We start from the raw sequence: 26,670 nt of genomic DNA, 5'->3' as shown, positions 1-26,670 counted from the left end.
TAAACACATCCCATAGTCCCAGATGCCTTAGTTTAGGGGCATGGACAGGATTCCCCGAGGCACTGGTCTACACAGAGAGGAAAAGCAACGCTGTTTCCAGACTTGCACTGCAGCTCTGCCACCCAGTCATAACCTCAGTCTCAGTGTTCTCATCTGTAAAATGGAGGTGACTCCTGTTAAGTCAGTCTCACAGGGCAATTGTGAAGATCCAAGAAAAATGAGATAGAACAGTGGGATTATTATGAACGAAGGAAGCATAGCCAGATCAGTGGCTGGCATTGGTGTTTGGTAGGTGGGCTCAGGCACTGGGAACAAGGAGCCATCTCAATGCGTAAATGGTTTCTCCAGCCCAGGGCTGTTCAGAGAGGGTGCTTAGATCACCAATATCGGAATCACCTGGTAGCTTACTAAAATATGATAGGAGCCGGGCTTGGTGGGTCACACCTGTAATCCTAGCACTTTGGGATGCCGAGGTGGGTGATTTTAAGGCAATCACCATTCTGTCTCAAAAAAATAAAAAAATAAATAAAAAAATAAAAAAAATATATATATATAAAATAGGAGTCGTGATAGCAGGCATCTTTGTATTGTTCTCGGTTTTAATGAAAAGAAATGCTTTTAACATTTCACCATTTAGTATATTTGCTGTGTGTGTATGTGTGTATATGTAATAAGTAATCTTTTCATCTTTATCAGATTAAGGGTATTTTTTTGGAGATGGAGTCTCACTCTGTCACCCAGGCAGGAGTGCAGTAGTGAGATCTCAGCTGACTGCAACCTCTGCCTCCCAGGTTCAAGCAATTCTCTATCTCAGCCTCCCAAGTAGCTGGGATCACAGGTGCCCGCTACCATACCAAGCTAGTTTTTGTATTTTTAGTAGAGACGGGGTTTCACTATCTTGGCCAGGCTGGTCTTGAGCCCCTGACCTCGTGATCCACCTGCCTCGGCCTCCCAAAGTGCTGGGATTACAGGTGTGAGCCACTGGGTCCAGCCTTCCCTTATGAATTTTATTTTATTATATTATATTTTATTTATTTTGAGACAGAGTCTCGCTCTGTCACCCAGGCTGGAGTGCAGTGGCGCAATCTCGGCTCACTGCAACCTCCGCCTCCCAGGTTAAAGCGATTCTCATGCCTCAGCCTCCCAAGTAGCTGGGACTACAGGCAAGTGCCACCATGCCCGGCTAATTTTTGTATTTTTTAGTAGAGATGGGGTTTCGTCATGTTGGCCAGGCTGGTCTCAAACTCCTGACCTCAGGTGATCCACCCACCTCAGCCTCCCACAGTGCTGGGATTACAGGCATGAGCCACTGTGACTGGCCTCCTTTATGAATTTTACAGAACTCTTTTTTCCAATCAGTATCTTTTGAGATGATCATATATGATTTATTTAAGTTGTTAAAGTGGTGATTACATTGATTGATTTACTAATGTTAAACCAATTTTTTGTCTTGTTTTAAATAGTTTGGTTATGATGCAATATCTCTTTAATCTATTGCTAGAGTCAGTTAGCTAATATTTTGTTCAGGATCTTTAAGTCAATTTAATGAGTTGGCCTATAATGTTTTCTTCTTATGCTGTGCTTGCCTGGACTTGGGATTCAGAATATGCCAACCACAAGTGAGTTGGAGATTGCTGCCTATTTATTCTATGGGGAAAAATATCTAATATTAGAATTATACATTCCTGAGTGGTTGGTAGAATTTATCTGGGAAATTACCTGGGCAGAGCCACCATATTGCCCAACTCTAAGGCAGCACCATTTCCCTTTTTGTCTATGTGAATGGCAACCTCTGGAGTTGTACAGGGAACAACTTGGCCCTACAGCTGAATTTTCTTGATGGAAAGATTTTTTTTATAACAGCCTTGTTGAGATACAATTCACATATTATAAAATCCACCCTGTAAAAGCGTACAATTCAGTGGGTTTTCGTATGTTGAACACAGATTATGTTGCACAAAACCATCACCATGATCACCAGTTTTTAGAACATTTTCATCACCCCAGAAAGAACTGCACTCGTGGCCGGGCGCAGTGGCTCACGCCTGTAATCCCAGCACTTTGGGAGGCCGAGGCGGGCGGATCACAAGGTCAGGAGATCGAGACCATGGTGAAACCCCGTCTCTACCAAAAAATAGAAAAAAATTAGCCGGGCGCAGTGGCGGGCGCCTGTAGTCCCAGCAACTCGGGAGGCTGAGGCAGGAGAATGGCGTGAACCCGGGAGGCGGAGCTTGCAGTGAGCCGAGATCGCACCACTGCACTCCAGCCTGGGCGACAGAGCGAGACTCCATCTCAAAAAAAATAAATAAATAAATAAATAAAGAACTGCACTCGTTAGCAGCTATTTTATATCCCCTCAGTTCCTGGCAACCACCTAACCTACTTTCTGTCTGTATAGATTCGCCTGTTGTGGATATCTCACACAAACGGAATGGTGCAATATGTGGCCTTTTCTGACTGGCTTCTTTCACTTAGCAGGATGTTTTCAGGGTTCATCTACGCTGTAGCATCTATCAGTACTTTGTTTTAATGGCCAAATCATAGTCTATTGAATGGATAGACCATAGTTTGTTTATCCATTCATTAGTTGATGAACAGGATGAGTTGTTTCTATTTTTTGGCTATTATAAATAAATACGCCACTGTGAACATTCACGTACAAGTCATTTAGGTGGACAAGTTGTCAGTCTCTTTGGTGAACAACCCAGGAGTGGAGTTGCTGGATCATATGGTAACTCTATGCTTCCAAGTATATGGAGTTTTTATACTATTGATTTAACTTAATTGATCTTGGTCTGAGAATGCCCTCTGTGTTATTCCAATCCTTGACGTTTGTTCAGACTAGCTTGATGGCCTAGCATATGAATAATTTTCATAAATCTTCTAAGTGTGCCTATAAATAAAGTATAGTCTCCAGTTGTTGGAGGAATTATTCCATATTTGTCCATAAGATCGATTATCTTTATATTTTCACTAATTTTGTTCTACTTGATCTATGCATAATTGAGACGTGTTAAAAAAATCTGCCATTATAGTGGCAAATTTGTAAATTACTTCTTGTAAGTTAATTTTTGCTTTATGTATTTTGAGCCTGTGTTTTTTAGGTATATCCAAGTTTATAACTGTCCTATTTTCTATCTTCCTGGTGATGCAAAGGTATGATTTTGTAGTGATTATCTTTATATCTAGTGATGCTTTTTGCCTTGGAATGCATCTGATATTAATATAACCACTCAAGCTTTTGTTATCATTTGTTTGGCTTATCTCCTTCCTTTGACTTTCAATCCTTCCCCATGATTATATTTTAACTGTGTCTTGTGTAAACAGCACATGGTGAGATTTTATTAGTTTGACAATATTTGTCTTTTAGCTGACAGTTTAGTCTACTCACATTTATAATGATTACTGATATCCACATTTATTTTCATTGTCTTAAATGCTTTTGTCTTGTTTTCTCTATTTGTTCCTTGTTTTCCCTTGCTTTTTTTTTTTTTTTTTTTTTTTTTTTTTTTTTTTTTTTTTTTTTTTGAGACGGAGTCTTGCTCTGTCGCCCAGGCTGGAGTGCAGTGGCGCGATCTCGGCTCACTGCAAGCTCCGCCTCCCGGGTTCCCGCCATTCTCCTGCCTCAGCCTCCCGAGTAGCTGGGACTACAGGCGCCCACAACCGCGCCCGGCTAATTTTTTGTATTTTTAGTAGAGACGGGGTTTCACCGTGGTCTCGATCTCCTGACCTTGTGATCCGCCCGCCTCGGCCTCCCAAAGTGCTGGGATTACAGGCGTGAGCCACTGCGCCCGGCCTCCCTTGCTTTCTTGGATTGAGTTTTACATTCATCTTTTTTTTTTTTTTTTCTTTTCATATGCTATTTTTCCCTTCCACCTGTTTTATAATTAATGTGTTAGAAATATGCTCTATGTGGATTAGTTTAGTGGTCACTTCAGCTATTTTAACATGAATAGCTGTACTAGCAGGGTCAGGCTGTGCTGAGTTAAAAATTACCCCATATAGCTCAGTGACTTAACATAGCAAAGGTTATTTCGCATCACACTACGTAGCTAAGTGGTCAGTGAGGGACTGAGACACCCAGGCAGACGGAAGATCCACCGTCTCCCAGCTGCAGCCTCCGAGGTCATCCCAGAAGGCGAAGTGAGGGTCTACAGCCATACCACCCTGAACACGCCTATCTCGCCTGATCTCAGAAACTAGGCAGGGCTGGGCCAGATTCGAGCTTGGATGGGAGGAGAAGAGAAAGTTAGTTTCCCTAGAAACAGACTTTGAGAAAAAGATTCGGGCACAGGAAGTTTATGGGGGAGTATTCTCAGGAACACCTGCAAGGATGTGAAGGAGGCAGGATGTGCAGAAGGAGAAGCTGCGTTAGAAGCCTCCACCAGTCACTCAGGAGCTCCGGAGGTTAGTTGGCCTTTCAGAGTTGTCCCAAATGGGAAAAGGAGGCCAGGACCTTGATCCCTCATCAGTGGATATACACAGCCCCCAGGGAGGAGTATAACTAGTGCCCGTTGGCCAAAAGCAATTCCCGTGGCATCATGAGTGGCTCAGTACTGAAGAGTCCCTCCGAAAGGTCCTTCAGAAGTGTGTAGTAATATCTGCAAGCAGGCTTTCTGTTTTGTTTTTTTTTTTTAGACCAAGTCTTGCTTTGCAGCCAAGGCTGCAGTGCAGTGGCACTCTCTTGGCTTACCGCAACCTCCGCCTCCAAGGTTCAAGCAATTCTCCTGCCTCAGCCTCCCATATAGCTGGGATTACAGGCATGCACCACCACACCTGGCTAATTTTTGTATTTTTAGCAGAGATGGGGTTTCACCATGTTGGCCAGGCTGGTCTCGAACTCCTGACTACAGGTGATCTGCCCACCTCAGCCTCCCAAAGTGATGGGATTGCAGGCATGAGCTACTGCGCCTCTGCTTTTAACTCTTCTGGCCTCGAAGTAACATTAACCAGAAATAGTCACATGGCCCCAACCTAACATTGAGAAAGTTTGAGGAATGTGGGAAAGCACATGTAATATTTGGTGAACACCAACTGTCTACTTAACCTCTTGGATCTGAAGACTGATGACTCAATAATTCCAGAAATGTATCAGTTATTTCTTCAAATAGCACATCAAAACCATTTATATTTTCTCCTTCTGGAGAAATGTTCTCTGTGTCTCTTATTAGATTTTTCATATTTTCTATCTATTACTCTCTCTGGACTGCATTCTGGGTACTTTCTTTGGATCTTTCAGTTGACTAATTTTCTCTTCAGACAGGTTTAGTGTATTGTTTATTCCTTTGATGTATTTTACATTTAAATTATTATTTTTTAATTTCTAAAAGTTATATTAGGCTCTTTTTTTTTGAGACAGGGTCTTGCTCTGTCACCGAGGCTGGAGTGTTGTGGTGCAATCATGGCTCACTATAGCCTTAAACTCTTGGGCTCAAATGATGCTCCTGCCTCAGCCTCCCCAGTAGCTGGGACTACAGCTCTGCTCCACCATACCCAGCTAATTTTTTTTTTTTTAATTTTGTAGAGATGAGGGTGTCTCACTATGTGGCCTAGGTTGGTCTCAAACTCCTGGGCTCAAGCAATCCACCCACCACGGTCCCCAAAGTGTTAGCATTACAGGGTTGAGCCACTAAGCCCAGCCTGTTTTTTCAAATTGGCTTGTTTCCTGTTTATCTTTATTTCTTTAAATATATTAAACACAGTTATTTTATATTTTAATATTTGAACTTTGATCTCTGTCTCTGCCATCTACTGTTTCTGCTGTTTCTCACTCATGGTGTTTTATTTCCCTATGTGTGCATGCCTGTGTTAAAGTAGAAATCCGGCTGGGTGTGGTGGCTCACACCTGTAATCCCAGCACTTTAGGAGGCCAAGGCAGGTGGATCACCTGAGGTCAGGAGTTCAAAACCAGCCTGACCAACATGGCGAAACCCTGTCTCTACTAAAAGTACAAGAATTAGCAGGGCGTGGTGGCACGTGCCTGTAATCCCAGCTACTCGAGAGACTGAGGCAGGAGAATAGCTTGAGCTTGAACTCAGGAGGCAGAGGTTGCAGTAAGCCAAGATCATGCCATTGCACTCCAGCCTGGGTGACAGAGCAAGACTCTGTCTCAAGTAAAAAAAAAAAAAAAAAAAAAAAAAAGGTAGAAATCCTTCAGAGAGGATTTGTGTTTGCTTTTGTAACTTACCTGAGGGAACTACAAAATGTTAACCTCTTTCTATTTGTAATCACTTTAATTTTTTCACTTGAGATTTCCTGGACCACAAAAGTAGTAGGGGCTTGGACCACAAACCTATATGAAGACTATTTGATGGTTATGAATTTTGGGAGAGATTTTTTTTCAGAGAAACAACTTTCCTTATTGTCCTCTTCTGCCTGGTTGAATTTATTTCACACTCACTTATCTTTAGACTCCTAGCTTTATTGGCAAAGTCTCCTATTAGATTCCCTGCCTTTGCTGGGCCTTGGGTTTCATCCCTTGTTTACAAAATCTGGCAGCAGAGACTCTGATGGTGAATGCAGCTTACCTCACAGGGTTCCTGGTTTCCCTCTGTTTGGGGGCTTTGTGACTTCTTTACTTTTGTGTCATTTTGCTGATATACTGGCTTATGATGCATACTCCAGACAGCATATTAATTGCATTAATCAGAAGGATCCTTCATAACATCTAATCGACCATCATTTGGCCAGAACCGGAGTCCCCCAGTCATTCTTCCAGGTCCTTCCTTCACCCCCAGTGATTACTTCCTTCTGAAAACTTTCATGACCCTTAGCGTTTCTATAAAACATGTTTGTAGCAATCCTTAGTTCCACCAGCTGGGTGCTGTGAAGCACACAGGGGTTTTGCAATTTAAGACTAGGGTTTGTGTCTTGGTTCTGGTATTTATTATGACCTTGGAAACTTCGTCTCACTGAGCTTCTGTTTTCTTATTTGTAAAATGGGTTGACAGTCCCTACCTTGCCATGCTCTCATGATGATCAAATGAAACCAGACCTGCCCTTAGTATATGCTAAGTCTGAATAAGAAGGACAAATGCAGGCCATAGGCTATATGTCTAAATACTTAAAAGTTATAAATGAAGCCAACAAACAGTTATGTAAAATGGTTCTATTCTACCTTAACAAATGCCCCTTTATTTTATTATTTATTTATTTATTTATTTATTTATTTATTTATTTATTTTGAGACAGTTTCGCTCTTGTTGCCCAGGCTGGAGTAGAATGGCATGATCTCAGCTCACTGCAACCTCTGCCTCCTGGATTCAAGCAATTCTCCTGCCTCAGCCTCCCGAGTAGCTGGGATTACAGGCACCCACCACCATGCTCAGCTAATTTTTCGTGTTTTTAGTGGAGACAGAGTTTCACCATGTTAGCCAGGATGGTCTCAATCTCCCAACCTCAGGTGATCCACCCACCTCGGCCTCCCAAAGTGCTGGGATTACAGGTGTGAACCACTGTGCCTGAGCTGACAAATGCCCCTTTATAAGGACAGAAAAAGTGAAACTTTGATTTTTATATAGCTAAAGTCAGCAAAATATGAAAAACAACTGAGTTTAATTATTATTGTACATGTCTAAATGTTACGTTGATGAATTACTTATGTTTGAAAGAGTAATAAAACAAAAACATGCATAATTTATAAATTATTATGTGTTTATTCCATATAATTCATTTTACTTCTTCATTTCAGTAAAATTGAGTTATAGTGTTGTAATCAACATTATCATATAATTTGTGTTCTGTTGACAATGATGTTATAATTAAACCACTATTCCTGAGTCATTGTAGTTCTTAGTTTTGTTTCTTAAATTAATTTCATTTGGGATAATCTTCTGCTGAGATTCCATTCAGTTTTATTGAGGTAGAACAGCTGGAATTACCAAAAAAAAAAAAAAAAAAAAAAAAAATTGTTAAGGCCACATTTTGAGTCAGAAATGAATTATAAATTTTTTTCTTTTTTTAAATTGAAGCCAGTTTGAGCAAGAAAATTATAAATTTTTCATATAAAGTTCAAACATTGTAATGAGGCTGCATCATATGATAATTATATTAAGCAGAAAAATTATTAAATATTTTAATTCCATATAGATTACCATCTCATCTTGCTATCTTTACTCTCTCAAAGTAATGTCTAGATTAATATTCATCTATTTTATTAAGAAAAATATAAAGAGATAGTATAAGGAAAACTGAAAACAGTAGGCCTTTATTCAGTCAAAATTATACCTTAGTCTACAATGTCCAGAGAAATAATCTCTACAGAAATTAATTTCAGGATGATCTGTATGTGAATCTTCTCTTTCATAGTCCAGAGACATTTTTGTTTCCTTTTTTGGATTTTATCTTATTGGAATGTCACCTTTATTATGTATTTTACGTGTGACTCCTTTGGTTTAGAAAAGTCCTATACATATTTAAAATAATAAATATGTATTTTTAATCCCTTTAAAAATTAAATAGCCAGGTCTAGATTTTTTTGTAGGCTTTTGCTAACACTATCTCGTAACAAATATCAGTTGAGAGCTCAAATTCAAAATTAATGTTATTTCCCACTAAAAATAGCATATTCTGTTACACTGATTTCTTCCCATCATCCTATATCTTACCTAAATTAAATCTAAGTGTTTAACAGCACAGATTTGTTATTCCCATTGTGTGAATGAGAGTAGTTAAGGTCAAATTTGGTATGTGTTTCAGCAAGATGTCCCATTTGGGAGAAGATTCAGAGAATGTCATGTATAATCTTTAAACTATTCCATAGAAAATCTAATTGAGAGCCTAGTCAATTTTAGTAAGCAATTCAAACCATGTGCTACCATACCCAGCACTAAGAATACTTTTAAAGCCGCCTTACATATTTGGCCAGAAGAAATTTACCATTGTCTTCTGTAAATAGTGTGCTATACGTACAAAAAGCATTCTTGGCCAGGCACAGTGACTCACGCCTGTAATCCCAGCTCTTTGGGAAACCAATGCAGGTGGATCACTTGATGTCGGGAGTTTGAGACCAGCCTGGCCAACATGGTGAAACCCTGTCTCTACTAAAAATACAAAATTCTCTGGGCATGGTAGCACATGCCTGTAATCCCAGCTACTCGGGAGGCTGAGGCAGGAGAATCACTTGAATTCAGGAGACAGAGGTTGCAGTGAGCCAAGATCATGCCACTGTACTCCAGCCTGGGCGACAGAGTAAGACTGTCTCAAAAACAAAACAAAAAGCATTCTTTTGCTTGACTGAATATTGGACACATTATTTTTTGAAAACCATCACACCACTGTTGTAAGTTGGCATTTTGCTGTAATTATTTCATACCAAAAATGGCTGGTTATTAATTCAGCCTATTTAAAGTTCTAGTAATTGCATGTGTGTTGTGTATAAGCGATGTTTTATGTTCTTTTAATTGAGAGCACAATCAATTCTCCTAGTAAGCAATTCAAACCATGTGCCACCATACTCAGCACTAAGAATACTTCTGGATTTTTGGTCAAATTCTGACCTTGCATTAGTTTTCTGTTGCTGCTGTAACAAATTACCACAAACTTAGTGGCTCAAAAAACAAACAAACAAATATATGATTTTACAGTCCTGTAGGTTACAAGTCTGACATGGGGCTCACTGGGTAAAATCTAGATTTTGGTGGATGTTGTTGGGGAGAATCTGTTTCCTTACCTTTCTAGCTCCTAGAGGCTGACTGCTCTCCTTGGCTCCTGGCCCCTTCCTCCATCTTCACATCAGCAATGTTGCATCTCTCTGACCTTATTCTGTAGTCACTTTTTCCTCTGAGTCTCTTTTTCTACCTCCATCTTCCATTTTTAAGGACCTTTTGATTATACTGGGCCCACTCGGTAACCAGAGAATCTCCCTAATTTAAGGTCAGTGTATTAGCAACTTCAATTTCACCTGGGACATTACTGCCCCTTTGCTGTGTAACCTAACATATTCACTGGTTCTGGCAATTACGATGTGAACATCTTTGGGGAGCCATTATTCTGCCTACTGCAGAGTTAGCAACCATGTTATACTATTATCACAAGCTTGCCCATGGCAGCTTTGGAAATCAATGCCTAAAACTGAAAATCGTTTTTCTACTTCTTAAATCAAAGACTGCATTTTTACAACAAATGTAAAACCAATGGAATTGCTCTGTTATTTCAACTTTCTTACTTTCTTCTGCTGTAGATCAATACTGTCTATAATGCTAGTCATTCAATAGGACTTTTCTTCCCTAGTACACACTACCTGAGTCCTATTTACTTTTCTTTTTTTGAGACAGAGTCTCACTTTGTTGACTAGACTGGAGTGCAATGGCATGATCTCAGCTCACTGCAACCTCTGCCTCCCAGGTTCAAGCGATTCTACTGCTTCAGCCCCCAGAGTAACTGGGACTACAGGCATGCCCTACCATGTACAACTAATTTTTGTAGTTTCAGTAGAGATGGGATTTCACCATGTTGGCCAGGCTGGTCTCGAACTCCTGACCTCAAGTGATCTGCCCACCTCAGTCTCCCAAAGTGCTGAGATTACAGGTGTGAGCCACCATGCCCAGTGCTATTTACTTTTTAAAAACATTTTGTGTATCATTTTTTAACTTTATTGTCCATTAAATTATTAATATCCTTTGGTTCCTCCATCTCTGATATTGATCATTTATTTCATTACTTTTTATCCATCTTACATGTTCAGCCAGAAGACACTTACCATTGTATTCTGTAAATGTTGTACTGCATGTACAAAAAGCATTCTTATGCCTGACTGAATATTGGATATGTTGTTTTTTAAAAAACATCACAGCAGTGTTGTAAATTGGCATTTTCCTGTAATTGTTTCATACCAACAATGGTTGGCTATTAATTCAGCCTATTTAAAGTTCTAGTAATTGCATGTGCGTGGTGTGCAATTGTTGTTTTATGCTCTTTTAATTGAGAGCCTAAGTATTTCTGTCCTGCAGGAACTAAGCATGGTCCTGCAAGTGACGTGGCATACTGTCCAACCTAGAGCCTGGTGCACCGCAGGTACCCAGCAAATGATATATATAACCAGCAGGTTATAACTGCTGCAGCAAGGCCGGACATGGCGGCTCACGCCTGTAATCCCAACACTTTGGGAGGCCAAGGCGGGTGCATCACCTGAGGTCAGGGATTCGAGATCAGACTGACCAACATGTTGAAACCCTGTCTCCACTAAAAATACAAAAATTTAGCTGAGCATGGTGGCAGGCGCCTGTAATCCCAGCTACTCGGGAGGCTGAAGCACGAGAATCACTTGAACTCAGGAGGCAGAGCTTGCAGGGAGCCGAGATCGTGCCACTGCACTCCAGCCTGGGCAACAGAGTGAGACTCTGTCTCAATAATAATAATAATAATAATAATAATAATAATAATAATAATTGCTGCATCAATGCATGACCTCCCCCTTTTCCCTCTCATTCTTCCCCTGCCCTCTGCCAGCAAACACCTCATCAGACTCCCCACTGGCCTCTAACTATTCCTTGTCCTGGCCTTCCCTGTCATCATGTCCCTCTTACGTAGAGGGAACTTCCTCTTCTGTAGGGAACTGGATTCTGGGCAGGAAGGTGACAGCACGATGCTAGGGTGGGAGTCTGGCTTTGAAGCCAGAGGCAGTTGTAGCATCAGCAGGCCCTGGGAGCTGATTAGAACTGCAGACTCTTGCCCCAGCCACTACACTGCAGTAAGGTGCCCAGGTGCTCTGCACACACTAGAAGAAAGTTTGAGAGGCGCTGGCTCGCACAACCTCACTGCTTGTATTAGTTTGCTAGGGCTGCCACAACAAAATACCACAGACTGAGTGGTCTAAACAACAGAAAGTTATTTTCTCACAGTTCCGGAGACTGAAAGGTATCCAAGATCAAGGTTTGGACAGGGGCGAAGCCTCTCTCCTTGGCTTACAGATGGCCACTCTCTTGCTGCCTCTGTACAAGGTCACCACTCTGTGGGCGCTCATCCCTGGTGTCTCTCTGTGAATTCAAATGTCCTCTTCTTGTGAGGGACACCAGGCAGATTGGATTAGGACCCACTCTAATGGCTTCTTGAAAGACCTTATCTCTGAATGCAGTTGCATCTGAGGTCCTGGGGGTTAGGACTTTAACTTAACAGATGAATTTTGGGAGGGACACAGTTCCCTCCCAGATTTAGTTCATAATGGCACTTTAAAGAAGAAGAATCTAAGGCTCAGAGAAGTATGTCACAGTCCAAAATCACAGTACAGGCCGGGGGATAGGGGTTTTATCTCTTGACAGAGCCCTCCCCAGGGGAAGCAATGAAGGACAGTGCACAAGAGGGCAGGGAATGGAGCCTGCTGTCTGCATTTAGGTTTCAGCTTTGCTTCTGTTACTTTTGAGAACTTAAATAAGTGCCCTAACCTCTCCAGGCCTCAGTTTCTTTTTCTGTGAAATGGGGACAATAATAGGTTCTTCCTCACAAGCTGGTTGTGAGGATTCAGTGAGCAGGAATCACAGAATTCATGTGAATAGCGCCCGAAGCCCCCTGATCCCACTCTGCCTCTTCCCTTTCCCCGCTATCAAAATCTGCCCTTATTTACAGCTGGCCAAAAATGCCCAGCTATTTTCTCCAGGTGGTTTGCAGTTTAATAGCTAGAAAAACCAAAAGCTTTTAACTGTCACGGTGGAATTGTAGGCATCGGCTAGCAGGTGCATGCAAGTCTTGGCCATGCAAGAAGACTTTCCTCGATGCTGAGCCTGGGGCAGGAACTGAAAGGGAAAACTTGCTGATGTGCCCTTCCGCTCCTAGTTCCTGGAGGTTCTCAGTTCTAAATAATAGGCTGCATATAATTTGATTTCATTTCACTCTAAATTGCTCAGCCTGCAACTAGGGGTGCAAGGTGGAGTCCTACAAATCAATTCTGCTGTGCAAATAAGCAAGCACTTGCTTACTTGGGGGCGCTTAGAAATGAGGCCAAGCTACGAAGTGTTGAGGAAATGATTGCAGTTTTCCTTTGGGGTCAAACTGGGTTTGGAATACAAAATTGTTGTCAAATATTTAGTTTGTCCTTTCAATGTATGTACCCTGCATTCCATGAAGGTCTGCTCTAGGCAAAGCACTTTGCTAAGGCTGGAGTGGGAAGACGGAGAGAATGTTTCTCCTTTCCTGTGCTCACAGGAGCTCAGGGCAGGAGTACAACTAAGAACTAGCAATGGGGTTTGATAGACAGAGGTTCAAGTTGGGGAGGGCAGGGACAGGTCAGTCTTCTTAGTCTAAGCCGGAACATCACTGTCCTGGGACAGAGGGACTCCTTTTACTACACTTTATCCATCCATTTATTTTTTTGGAAAGGCTGCTTTGAATCCTGCCCCTATTGCATGGCCAGTATTGGGCTTCCCATCCTTTTCTGGGGTCAGCGTAGCAGGTCAGATGGAGGCAGGTGTTTTTAATCTGGGCCCAGCCCTGGCTTTGGTGGTAAAATATCCTCCCCAGGTCTGGGGCCAGATTCCTAAATGAGGTCAAGTTGTCCAGTGTATGGATTTCCCTTCTGTTCCCCGCTGGCTTTTGACAACATCAGTCCCCCCGGTATTGCCTGCTGGAATGCCGGGATCCACAGAGAGAAGGGAAGTAGTCACAGACTGTGAGTGACCTTTTCCTCCAGCTTCTGTTTAGCCACTGCCACTGTGGCTGTCACAGGGTCTGTGCTCTCCTGCAGCCCTGCCCCACCTCCTCCCTGCAGGCCACTGTCCCCACATTCCCAGTGCTCTGAAATGTTTCTGCTCTCACTGGCCCCTTGTCACAAAGTCTCTTGGTTTATAGGATCTGCTAGTCTAATTCATATGAAGGAATAAATAGTGATTAATGGAGTCTGCATTGTAACCAGTGGCCAGTGCTTTAATAAATAATTATAAAACGACGACTTTAAAAGAAGAGAGAAAGAAGCTTGAAAGGTAGAAGGACAGACCCAGTGTGGAGCTCCTGGGAGCTGTTATTTCTGCTAGAAGGCTTTCTGAGTCCCGCCAAGCACATGCCGTCCTCCTCCACAGGGATCAAAGGCTGAAGGCCATTGGCCTATTTGCCTCCTTATCATCAGCCTTGGTGGGGTGGAAATCTGCAACTCAAGATTCCTGCTGCCCATTATAGGAATCTGTCCACCATAAACCGGGGCGTCAGCAGAATTGAATGGTGAATCAAAAACTGGAACAAATCGCTTTAATTACCTAAGACCCAAACCGAATTCATAGTATTTCTTCATTGGACCATGAGCCAACTTCATTATATCCCCTCCCTCTAGTTGACCAGTTTAACCCAGAACTGAACTAAGAGTTCTCTAAAACTTGGAGCTACTGCTGGAAGGGAATGTTCCGACCATTCAGCTAGCCAAGCCCTCTCATTTTATACAGAGGCCCTGAGAGCTGTGACCCAGGGCCTCAGCTTCACTTTTCTCAAGGCCACATGGCGCCTTGGGGGCCCAGATTTGACTCATTACTCTGGCAGCCCCTCACCTTCTGCACTGTTCCATGTGACTACTTGACTTGGAACCCCAAGAAATAGCACAAGGCTGGGCACAATGGCTCACACCTCTAATCCCAGCACTTTAGGAGGCCAAGATGGGAGAATCACTTGAGCCCAGGAATTCAAGATGAGTCTGGGCATCATAGTGAGACCTTGTCTTTGCAAAAAATAAAAAATTAGGCTGGGCATGGTAGCTCACACCTGTAATCCCAGCAGCACTTTGGGAGGTCGAGGTGGGTGGATCACTTAAGGTCAGGAGTTCGAGACCAATCTGGGCAACATGATGAAACCCTGTCTCTACTAGTAATACAAAAAATTAGCCAGGCGTTGTGGCATGCGCTTGTAATCCCAGCTACTTGAGGAGCTGAGGCAGGAGAATTGCTTGAACCTGGGAAGCAGAGGTTTCAGTGAGCCGAGATCACACCACTGCACTCCAGCCTGGGCAACAAAGTGAGACTCCGTCACAAAAAAAATAAAAAAAATAAAAAAATTAGCTGACCATGGTGGCACTCCTGTAGTTCCAGCTACTCAGGTGGCTAAGGTGGGAGGATCATTTGAAGCCCACGAGTTTGAGGCTGCAGTAAGCCATGATTGCACCACTGCACTCCAGCCTGGGCTTCAGATCAAGACCCTGTCTCAAAAAAAAAAAAAAAAAAAAGAGATAGCACAAACTCTGGTATTATATATTGTACATTTTTTTAACAGAGAACCTCTCTTACACTAAGATGTTGGCACCCCAAATGAGAAATGGGTGGCTAGATTGAAGTTCCTCTAGCCTTCCCCCTCACAGCCCTAGAAATTCAAAGGAGAGGCTTTGCAACTTATTGTGACCTGATTTAGGTTATGATTACTAACATTATCATTGTTATTATTTGCTTCAATTACCCTACTCATTTATAATTTAGGTTTCAAAGGGTATGGCAACACTTATCTAAATCAGTGGTCCTTACCTGGGGGCAACTTTAGCCCCCAGGGGACATCTGGCAATATCTGGAGACATTTCTGTTTGTCACAACTTGGGGGGTAGGGTGCCGACAGTGTGTGCTAGTGGCGTTTAGCAGATAGAGGCCATGGATGCTGTGAAAGGATGCACAGGTTGGCCCCCACAACAAACAATGATCTGGCCCAAAGTGTCAATAGTGTCAAAATTGAGAACCCTTGGTCTAAATCAACAGAGAAGGGGAAAACAGGTCTCCTTCCATCCTACTACCTCAACAAATTAAACACCACTTTTCTATGTTCCTCCCAGCCTCTGCCCCACGGTGTAAACTTCAATTTCCCAAGCTCTTCTAACCGTGGCAGGAATACAGTTTAAATTCCACATTTCTTCACTTCTTATTGCATCCTGGGCTGTTGTCCCTCTGGCCTCATTATCTTCTCACCACTTTTAGTGGATATAATACAATACTCCAGGCAGGTTGATACCCCATATTTCACCTGATCAGTCCAGGTTTCTCAGTGGGGGTGTTTTTTGGGGGGGGACTTGCCAAATGGGCTGCATGGGGGTGGCAGTGGTTTGAGTAGCCGTGCTGTGGGCAGCCACCTCCTCTTCCTGCAGCCCAGGCATCAGCATCACGGTCCTCATCATCAAAAGCCCTTTATGAAGCACCTTGGTGAATATATCCTGGCACCGGGGACATCTTCTGCAGAGTTCTTCCCACCAGCCCCTGACATGCAGGGCTTGCCGGCTCAGACAGACAGCATCTATGTCAGCTCACCAAAACGGCGTCCAAAAACCGGGCTGTAGGCCCCAGGCAGAGGGGTAGGAAAACGGATTCTTAGGCAAGATTCATGCCAAGAGTAAGTACGCCAGGGAATGCAAAGACAGGCTGGATTCCCAAAGGGAGGCTGGCCCTTGAATTCCTTCCTCCAGCTGGCTGGAGGCTTCTTGGAGGATGTGGGATTTTAGAAGCCACTGTGAGGGAAGGAGAGAGTGAGGGGAACAGCTTAACAGGTCAAGGACTTGGGGTCAAGCGTTCCAGGCACACAGTGCACGGCCTGGAAGATGTCTCTCCAGAGACCTTCGTGCTGCCCTCTGGTCTCACCTCAGTGTCCTTTTCCTTTTGCCTCTGCAGGTGTTCCATGAGCAAGGCATCCTCTTCGGCTACCGCCATCCACAGAGTTCTGCCACTGCCTGTATCCTCAGCCTTTTCCAAATGACCAATGAGACTCTCAACATTTGGACTCACTTGCTGCCCTTCTGGTACCTTCTGGCCCCCTTGACCGGCCTGTCTCCTTCAGGAGCCCTGGAGACCAGGGAGTCTTAACACAGCTAGTGTTGAGATGGCTGAGATTCTGTGCTGGGGTTTGGGGATCCCCCATGGGTATGCGCAGGTGAAGGGGGTGTGTGACAGAGGGAAGAGACATTGGGTGTGCCACTGGGATGACCTTTAAGGCATGGACTGGGGTAGGATTTGAGGGGAAATCCCAAAAGTGCCTCAGTCCTTCCCGGCTCCCTGCTCTCATGCCTGATATGATAGCATTTACCTTCACCTCCTTCAGTCTTGGAGACTTTCCAGGTTTTTCAGGAGCCTTGGTTAAAATGTCACTAGTTTGAGGAAGTCAACCTCTCTGAGCCTCACATTTTCCTACCTGCAAAGTAGGAGTGATGGTCCGCACCTCCCCAAGGGTTGCTGTGAGAGTTTCGGGAGAAAACATTGGTAGAAGCATCTGGCACAGAGATGTGGGTGTTCCGTAATCATTCTGGGAACCATGGCAACTGGGAGGCACTTCATCTGGCAGCCTGTAGGTGGAGCCAGCTAAGAGCAAAGCTCTGGGAAGCCTGTGCGCGGAAATGGGAGTTGCCAGGGAAGTGAAGAGGGGCCTTGCTGAGAAAGGTGGGGGATGAAGGTCAATGTCACACACTGCGCACCTTTGCTTAATGAATGGAGGATGGAGACAGGGTCAAAGCACCAAATCACAGTGGATCTGAGCTGGAAGAACTCAGAGGCCATTCAAGCCACTGTCCCACTCAGACCACCATTGGTCGACATAGACACAGCCGAGAGAAGGGGTGGCTTCCTTATGTCATGCAGGGGCGCTGTGTCACAGGTTGGTCACTGGACTCCCTCTAGTCACGGTGAGAAGAGATTAGGAGTGTGCCATGCGTGCAGATGGGCCCAGACTCCCCGCACAGGGGCAGCCAGCCCGACTAAAAATCAGAAGACAGACCCAGGGCCAAAATGCAGTGGCAGGCTGTTTGGTTCCAGCAGCCAGCTCAGTGGAGAGAGGAGAGAGCTCAGTCTGGTGTGGACTAGGGTGATCTGTAAAGGGGCGTGGCAACCCTGGGCCTGCGGACTGGGCAGGGGTGGCAGCACAGCCCTGCTCCAGGGGCCATCTGTCATTTTTAAAAGTATACGTGCTTATAAATTATAACCCTTCAGAAGGGAATAGAGTCAGGCTCTGCCACTGGCCCTAGTTCTCCTCCCTGGAGTGGCCAGGGGGACCTGCTTCCTGTGTGTCCTTCTGCAGCTTTTCTGGGGACTCAGGAGCATCTGTGCTGTGAGTGTCCCCAGCATCTGCCTCTTTCCCCGCTGCCCTCCCCTTACTTCCCTCCCTTGGAGATCTCACTCGGTCAGCATCTGCAATCTACATGTCTCCTGGACTTTGGAACATCTGCCTGGTGTTCCATTTTCTGGATGAATCATGGTTGATTTAGCCTGTTTTGAGATTTGAGCTGCTAAAAGGCTACTGGCCTGTCCATCCCTGCTTGTGGGTCTTGTGCTGCATGCTTGGATCCCTGTAGGGTGATTTTTTTTGCTATTTTACAGCTGAGCCAAGCTGGTTGAGCCGCACCCCCTCACCCCCAGCACTGCCTATGCACCTCTACACTGTGCCAGGCTCTCAGAGATGATCCTGACTGAGCAACAGAGAGTAGCAGGAAGGACTTGGGAAGGTCTGGATCAAGATGCCCTAGGGAAATGGGACCACCAAAACATTGAAATGACTGAAGGATACGTTTTGAGAAACAGCAAATAGCTTAAGCTTTACTTCTGCTGGGACAAAAATGAAGAGACCACAAGTGTAGCTGGAAGGATTTAGCAACGCTCCTTCAGTTCCTATATATGAAAAACTTTGTAGAGTCTCCTTCCTTGGAGGAGTTAGTGGGAAAGGGAGCCAGCTCTCTAGGCGTGGGTTGTGGAAGTGAGGTGTTCTGCAGGCGGGACCTCATGTGTGGATTGCAGGTCAGGCAGATCTGGTGAAGAATTGTGAAGTGTCTCTGCATAGAGATCTAGGCTCTGCTGAGAGTCAGCTGTGGGACTAGCTGATCAGAAAAGTGATTGTACTCTTAGTGGAGGAACAGTGTGGAGGAGGAGGGAGAAAATAGTCCTCTTGTCCTCTGGGCTTGCAAGGTTCCACCTGGGGCATTGTTTCTATTTGAGGAGCCTTCCTACAAGAGGGACACAGATAAACTACATGGAGCAAGGACAAACCACAAGGATGGTGGTAACGCCAAATTTAGATCCTGCAAGGAATGGCTGAAGGAACTGGGGTTGTTTAATGTGAAGTTCAAGGAGGTGGGAGGGGGTTAGAAAGACTGCCTTAAAATATTTGATAGGCAGCCGGGCGCAGTGGCTCACGCCTGTAATCCCAGCACTTTGGGAGGCCGAGGTGGGCAGATCACGAGGTCAGGAGATCAAGACCATCCTGGCCAACATGGTGAAACCCCGTCTCTACTAAAAATACAAAAATTAGCCAGACGTGGTGGCGGGCCCCTGTAGTCCCAGCTACTCGAGAGGCTGAGGCAGGAGAATCACATGAACCCAGGAGACAGAGGTTGCAGTGAGCCAAGATCGTGCCACTGCACTCCAGCCTAGAGACAGAGCGAGACTCCATCTCAAAAAAACAAAACAAAACAAAAAAACAAAAAAACACATGCGTGCACACACACACACACACACACACACGTTTTCTGTCATCCTGGTGGAGGGAACTAGGCCAACCAAATGGAGATAGATACAAGGAGGATAGATTTGAGCCAATGAAGGAGAACTTTCCAGCCCTCAGAGCTGCCTTGGGAGGTAATGAGCCCCCCATCCCTGGAAGCATGCAAACTGAGGCTGGAGAATTGCTAGGGGATTGGACTAGATATACATAAAGCTTCTCTTCTTACTTCACCTGCCCATTCCCAACATACTGCCTCCCAATTAAAAAACGACCCCCCCCACCTCCCTAACACACCGTATTTCCCCAAAGTGAGAACACAAAGGAATTGGTCATCGCGAGGGAATGGAGACAGTAGATAGGTGAGGATCTAAGAGGAGCTTCCATCATGGAGGGTGAGTGGGCCCTCTGTGTTCATGATGGAGGGTGAGTGGATCCTCTGTGTTCATGATGGAGGGTGAGTGGGCCTCCGTGTTCATGGTGGAGGGTGAGTGGATCCTCTGTGTTCATGGTGGAGGGTGAGTGGGCCTCCGTGTTCATGGTGGAGGGTGAGTGATCCTCTGTGTTCATGGTGGAGGGGGACTGGATCCTCTGTGTTCATGGTGGAGGGGGACTGGATCCTCTGTGTTCATGATGGAGGGTGAGTGGATCCTCTGTGTTCATGGTGGAGGGGGACTGGATCCTCTGTGTTCATGGTGGAGGGGGACTGGATCCTCTGTGTTCATGATGGAGGGTGAGTGGATCTTCTGTGTTCATGGTGGAGGGCGAGTGGATCCTCTGTGTTCATGGTGGAGGGTGAGTGGATCCTCTGTGTTCATGGTGGAGGGCGAGTGGATCCTCTGTGTTCATGGTGGAGGGTGAGTGGATCTTCTGTGTTCATGGTGGAGGGGGACTGGATCCTCTGTGTTCATGGTGGAGGGTGAGTGGACCCTCTGTTTATCGTGGAGGGTGTGTGATCCTCTGTGTTCATGGTGGAGGGTGAGTGGGTTCTCTGTGTTCACGGTGCAGGGTGAGTGGATCCTCTGTGTTCATGATGGAGGGCGAGTGGACTCTCTGTGTTCACCACGGTGGGTGAGTGGATCCTCTGTGTTCATGATGGAGGGCGAGTGGACTCTCTGTGTTCACCACGGTGGGTGAGTGGATCCTCTGTGTTCATGGTGGAGGGCGAGTGGACTCTCTGTGTTCACCATGGTGGGTGAGTGGATCCTCTGTGTTCATGGTGGAGGGCGAGTGGACTCTCTGTGTTCACCACGGTGGGTGAGTGGATCCTCTGTGTTCATGGTGGAGGGTGAGTGGATCCTCTTTGTTCATGGTGGAGGGTGAGTGGACCCTCTTTGTTCATGGTGGAGGGTGAGTGGGCCCTCTGTGTTTATCGTGGATGGTGAGTGGGCACTCTGTTTTCATGGTGGAGGGTGAGTGGGCCCTCTGTGTTCATGGTGGAGGATGAGTGGGCCCTCTGTTTTCATGGTGTAGGGTGAGTGGGCCCTCTGTGTTTATCGTGGATGGTGAGTGGGCCCTCTGTTTTCATGGTGGATGGTGAGTGGGCCCTCTGTGTTCATGGTAGAGGGCGCATGGGCCCTCTGTGTTTATGATGGAGGGTGAGTGGGCCCTCTGTGTTCATCGTGGAGGGTGAGTGGGCCCTCTGTGTTCATCGTGGAGGGTGAGTGGGCCCTCTGTTTATCGTGGAGGGTGAGTGGGCCCTCTGTGTTTATGGTGGAGGGCGCATGGGCCCTCTGTGTTCATGATGGAGGGTGAGTGGGCCCTCTGTGTTCATCGTGGAGGGTGAGTGGGCCCTCTGTTTATCGTGGAGGGTGAGTGGGCCCTCTGTGTTCATCGTGGAGGTGAATGGGCCCTCTGTGTTCCAGGTTCTTTGCATGGAGGTTTGTGACTGCACTGTATGTGACAGACATCAAGAATGACAACTACTCCTGGCCCATGCTTGTGTACATGTGCACCAGCTGCGTGTACCCGCTTGCGTCCAGCTGTGCACACACCTTCAGCTCTATGTCCAAGAATGCCCGGCACATTTGCTACTTCCTGGACTATGGCGCCGTCAACCTCTTCAGCCTGGGTATGTGAGGCCTTGTTCTTGCTTTCCTTCCCCTGCAAGTGGGCTGTTTGCCCCTTCTCCTGGGAGCTAAGGTCACTGGAAGGCTTCGATGAGTTTGCAGAAGAGTCCAGGGAATGCCAGTGCCCCTGTCCAGGTTCCCAGTGGGTTTTTTATAAGAAACTGTCCATAAGCACACTGCTAAATATTTAGCCACAACAGCCCTGATCTGTGGTGTTTGCCAGTTTCTATGGTGTAAATCTTCCCATCATGGCCAGCTTCAACCTACCAACATGACATCACAGAACTCAAGGGTGGGAAGAGATATGCGTAGCACACCATTATAGAAATTCCACCATGCAGATACAGTAGATGTAGTCATTGAGTACTCAGTACTTTTGTTAATAGGATTTATTTAATTGCAAGTTTATGTGATTTAATTTTTAATGATGGCTGTGTTCAGCACTCAGCTCTCTCACAGGCCAGAATGAACTGACTCTAGTACATCAGTGCTGGTCTCTGTCATGCCAGGCAAGAGGAGGAGGGTGAGCTCATGAGCCTCATATGTCCAGAGGCTTAGAGCAATCAGAGAGATGCTCAGAGTGTGCAGGAATAGAGCAGCAGCCTAAGCTGGTGAAAATGGGTACTGACTGTCCCCTCTTCCTTGTCTTTTTCTTTGACTATGATGCGCCCTCCTCCAGCCTTTTCTCCTCTCCTCCCCTTGTGGGCATGCATCTGTCCCTAAGGATATGAGTTCTGGATTCTTCCTCCAGGTCCCATTCTAGGTGAGAAAACCAATTATTGTCTTCCTTGCCCAAAAGGTTGTCCATGAGGAGCCTACCTTCATCGTCTTTCTTCATATACACACACTCACACTCACACACACACTCACATACTGACACACATACAATGCACTCACACATACACATACACACACTCACCACATATACACAATACACTTACATGCACACACTCCACACACACACACACACACCACATGCCACACATACTCACACATTGACACACACACAATACACTCACATACACACACTCACACCACATACACACAATACACTCACAGGCACACACACAGTCTCAGACACTACGCACACACCACACATACTGACACACACACAATACACTCACATACACACACAACACATACACACAATACACTCACATGCACACACACATACTCTCAGACCCTCCACACACACTCACATCCACATACACACCACACATACTGACATATACACACAATACACTCACATACACACTCACACCACATACACACTCACATGCACATATATGCACACATACTCTCAGACACTACACACACATCCACACACTCACACTCTCACATACATCACACACACGCACCACACACATGCACATCACACACACCACATACATACACACACACCACACAGACACACATGCTCACTCACACACATACACACACATTTTCCCGCTTCACTGCCCACTCCTCAGTGCTCTGCTGTCCAGTCCCCAGCATTCACCAGACCTTGCCCCTTTCCGTGTGAGCCAGGCTTACCCTCAGGGTTTGATGGGTTTGCAGAAGAGAGCAGGGAATGTGCGTGCCCCTGTCCAGGGTCCCAGCCTCCTGACTGCCGAGATTGACACAGGGATACTTCAGGCCTCCTCAGTGCCCCTCTCTTTTTCTGGTCCCTGTCACATCTCTCCCTCCCTCCTGGGTCCCCTCCCACCCTCCGGATTCCCTCTTACCCTCCATGTCCCCCCTCCCCTGGGCTGGCTCCCCTCCTCTGCTTTCCAGCACACATGGGCGGGGAGGCTCAGAAGTAGTCCTTTGACCTCTCCTCTTGCTTGATCTGGCTCCCCGGGGATCTCCTCCAAGCCTAGTGCATCTCTTCCCACCTCCGGAGAAGCCCTGTCTCCAGTGTAGACCTCTTACCTGAGGTCCACACCACCTCAGAGCCATGAGACAAGAACTGTACCTGCTCCTGCCCCTGCCCCTACACCTGCTACCGTTCTGTATGTCCAGCCTGACTATGGTCGCGCCCCTACTCCTTCTCCCCAGTCAGAAGCCTCGCTAATCCTCGGGGTCCCCTTCCTCTCACTCCCCGCCCACGCCCATCCTCTGGCCAATTGGTTATTAAGGCCAGGTGACTTCTCTCCTACCTGCTGTAAGTGGCACTGCCCCTTCGTCTTGACTCAGGCCCTGGCCTCTCACTTGCACAGTTATCACAGCCTTCTCCACCTCCCCCGGCCCCTGGAGGCTTCCACAACACCTTCTACCACAGGTGTTCCCAGGCTCCCAGGGGTTCCTCCCTCAGGCCATCCTGTGCGCTTTCACTAGGTTTTGGTCATCAAAATCCTTCATTGACTCCCTTAGTGCCTGAAAGAGGAAGTTCCCCTTCCTTAGCCTGCACCCGAAGCTGAATGCCTCCCTGCCCTCAGGCTCCTGTCAGAATCCCAGATGACCTGCCAGGCTTTGTTCCAAGATCAGCTCCTGTGCCTTGTGCTCCACCCATCCTGAGCGCCTGCCCCACACTCCCTCAGGCTCTGATCTTTTGCTTCTGGCTGCGGTTCTGGGCAGGGACAGAGGCTCCCTGGCTCTTGTATGGCCCACAGCTTGCCCCAGGTGGCATCTGCTGAGCGAATGTGTCCCAGTCCAGAAGGGAACCCCCTCCCAGTATGGGGCCAGACGAAGGCCTTGCCTGTCCCTCTGGAGGCAGCTTCCCACTGAAATCTCGCGCGCTGCCTACTGGAGCTGGGAACATGGGACCAGGAGGCTTTGCTGTTCACCCTCTTTGCCTGTGTGGCCAGCTTCGCTAGATCCACCTGTCAATGGGATAAAAGACAGAGATCAACCTGTATGGCCCAAGGCCTTGTTCAGCCCTGAGCTAGGACTCCATGGTTCCTGATGTCTTTGGAATGGCAGGTGTCCTAGGCATGGCCATCAGGCCCTGGGCTGCCTCCCTTGGGGGAGACCTCAGGAGGTGAGGGTGCAGGTCCAGGCCCATCTCCCCAGCTGAAGCACACCTGGCCCCTTTGAAAAGGACAGTGATCTCCCCTGCTCTTCCAAATAAATGCTTCAGCAAACAGGTCTCTAGAAGGTCCTTAAGCAACCCTTCTCTCACAAACTCCAAAACCTAAAACACAATGCAACACCCAGCCTCTCAGCTGGCCTGTCCCCCAGCTGCTGATATGACATCCTCATCTCAGTAAGGGCCCTCCCTCCAACACTGATCTTTCTACCAGGAGCACCCATGTCCCTGGGCAAGTGAGATGTGCACACCCTGAGTGGAGCTCGGCTCACTGGGTCTGTCATCGTGGACCACAGCATGTGGCTAAAAGCGGGGACTGTCACTAACCTGCCTGGGTTTGAAGCCCATCTTTGCTAACTCCCTAGCTGCAGGACCCTGGACGAGTGATTAAATTCCCATCTGTGCAATGAGGATAAGTACAGAGTTATGAAGGAGGATGGTTGAAGTGTTATGTGATGTCACATATGTAAAGCCCTTGAAGCAAAGCTAGGCTCACAGTAAACTCTCAGGATAGGATTTGGGTGGGCAGAGAAGAGAGAGGAGGACATCCTGGAAGGGGGAATGGCCCCAGCAAGGGCACAGAGCCAGGACTATGGGAATGATGGGGGCCAAGTCAGATGCTGGGGACGGTCTTTGCAAGGGGCCTACATGGTGGCAAGGCCTGGCTCCTCTCCCAAGGCTGGTGTTTCTTCCCCAGGCTCAGCCATTGCCTATTCTGCATACACGTTCCCAGACACGCTGGTGTGCACCACCTTCCACAACTACTACGTGGCCATGGCTGTACTGAACACCGTCCTCAGCACAGGCCTCTCCTGCTACTCCAGGTACTGGGTCGCTCTGACCTCAGATGGGAGGGGAGGGAGGGTCTTTCGTGCAGCTCCCTGCGCTCTTTAAGGGAGCTGGGGAAGAAGTGGGCTCAGTGGAAAAGGTGCTTGGGAACCTAGGACTCTGTTTCAGGTGGACTTCCTATTGCTGGCAAAACCAGCTTCCTGGGCATGCAAGCTCCAGGCCTCCATGCTCAGAGAGCCTCATACTTGCTGCTAATACTCTGCTGCTTTTTTTTTTTTTTGAGACAGAGTCTTACTCTGTCACCCAGGCTGAAATGTGATGACACAATCTCGGCCCACTGCAACCTCTGCCTCCTGAGTTCAAGTGATTCTCCTGCCTCAGCCTCCCATGTAGCTGAGATTACAGGCACCTGCCACCACGCCCAGCTAATTTTTGTATTTTTAGTAGAGACAGGGTTTCCCCATGTTGGTCAGGCTGGTCTGGAACTCCTGACCTCAGGTGGTCCACCCACCTTGGCCCTCCAAAGTGTTGGGATTACAGGCGTGAGCCACCATGCCTGACCTGTTTTTTTTTTTTTTTTTTTGAGACAGGGTCTCTGTCTGTGGCCCAGGCTGGAATGCAGTGGTGGGATCTCAGCTCACTGCAGCCTCGCCTTCCTGGGATCGTCTGCTGCATTCTTAATAATTTGTAATAATTTTTGAACAAGGAGGTCCTGCCCTTTGATTTGGTACCAGGCTTTACAAATGATGCAGCTGTTTCAATTGCTGGACAAGTCGCTTTTCCACCTCAAACTTCAGTTTGCTCATCTATAAAATGAGGCTGTTACAAATACCCCTAAGGCAAATGGAAGAATTACAGGTAAAGTACCCAGGACACTTAGCACAAGCCTGGCACAGAGGAGGTGCCCCACAAATGTGCGGTCACTAATGGTGACTGGGTGTGCCTGCCTCTGGGCATATGTGATGGATGATGGTGTTATTCAAACGCCCTATGCATCCCTCATCACTGTGAGTCAGGCCCAACTCACTGGCTCTAATTCCCACTGTTTTTTTTTCTTTCTTTCTTTCTTTCAAGAAAACTCACTGGGGTGTGAGTGTAGAGAATGTTGTTATGTTGTTATGGGGATAACTACACCTGTTTATTCAGCTCTTTGTAGAAGAGAACTGCCCGAAGTTCCTTTTCCCTAAAATACTCAAGGAATCTCCCAAATGGTTGTGTTGGGGTGACAGCCCTGGCTGAATAGTGCCAAGGCCAGTACTTTTGGGCCGGAGGCCTTTGGTGCTGGTCGGGAAAGGTAGGCTGGCAGGTACATCTGAGTTCTCTGTCCTCCGCAACGGCAACTCCAGCGAGCCAGTGGAATCTCCCGGCCTCCACTCGCCCCCCTCTCCCCAGGAAAAAACAGGGAGGTGAAATATGCCCCATCTGGTAACTTCTCCAGAATGATTT

General features: G+C 46.6%; 1 protein-coding gene and 1 long non-coding RNA gene across 6 annotated transcripts in view; one reads left to right on the top strand and one right to left on the bottom strand.

Moving 5' to 3' along the window:
• LOC105487821 (progestin and adipoQ receptor family member 5) overlaps positions 1–26,670 on the top strand; it is a 102,520-nt gene that overhangs the window by 59,911 nt on the left and 15,939 nt on the right. For 3 of the 5 annotated variants that reach the window (XM_071101133.1, XM_071101134.1, XM_071101135.1), the window contains 3 exons: positions 16,551–16,678; positions 21,225–21,430; positions 25,133–25,259. In XM_071101133.1, coding sequence (XP_070957234.1) covers positions 16,551–16,678; positions 21,225–21,430; positions 25,133–25,259 — 461 coding nt within the window. Of the gene's footprint in view, positions 1–16,115; positions 16,276–16,550; positions 16,800–21,224; positions 21,431–25,132; positions 25,260–26,670 lie in introns of those variants that run through there. The other 2 variants (XM_071101136.1, XM_071101137.1) reach the window with 2 other exon arrangements.
• Positions 7,633–17,169, bottom strand: LOC139364439 (uncharacterized). The gene is made up of 2 exons (XR_011626401.1): positions 17,068–17,169; positions 7,633–7,870 (listed from the first exon to the last, which is right to left on the bottom strand). It is a non-coding gene; the product is annotated as an uncharacterized lncRNA (long non-coding RNA).

The sequence above is a fragment of the Macaca nemestrina genome, chromosome 7 (genome assembly GCF_043159975.1).
Source record: "Macaca nemestrina isolate mMacNem1 chromosome 7, mMacNem.hap1, whole genome shotgun sequence".
NCBI lineage: Eukaryota > Metazoa > Chordata > Mammalia > Primates > Cercopithecidae > Macaca > Macaca nemestrina.
The sequence above is the reverse complement of the archived record's forward strand: the minus strand, read 5'-3'. Positions and strand labels throughout refer to the sequence as shown.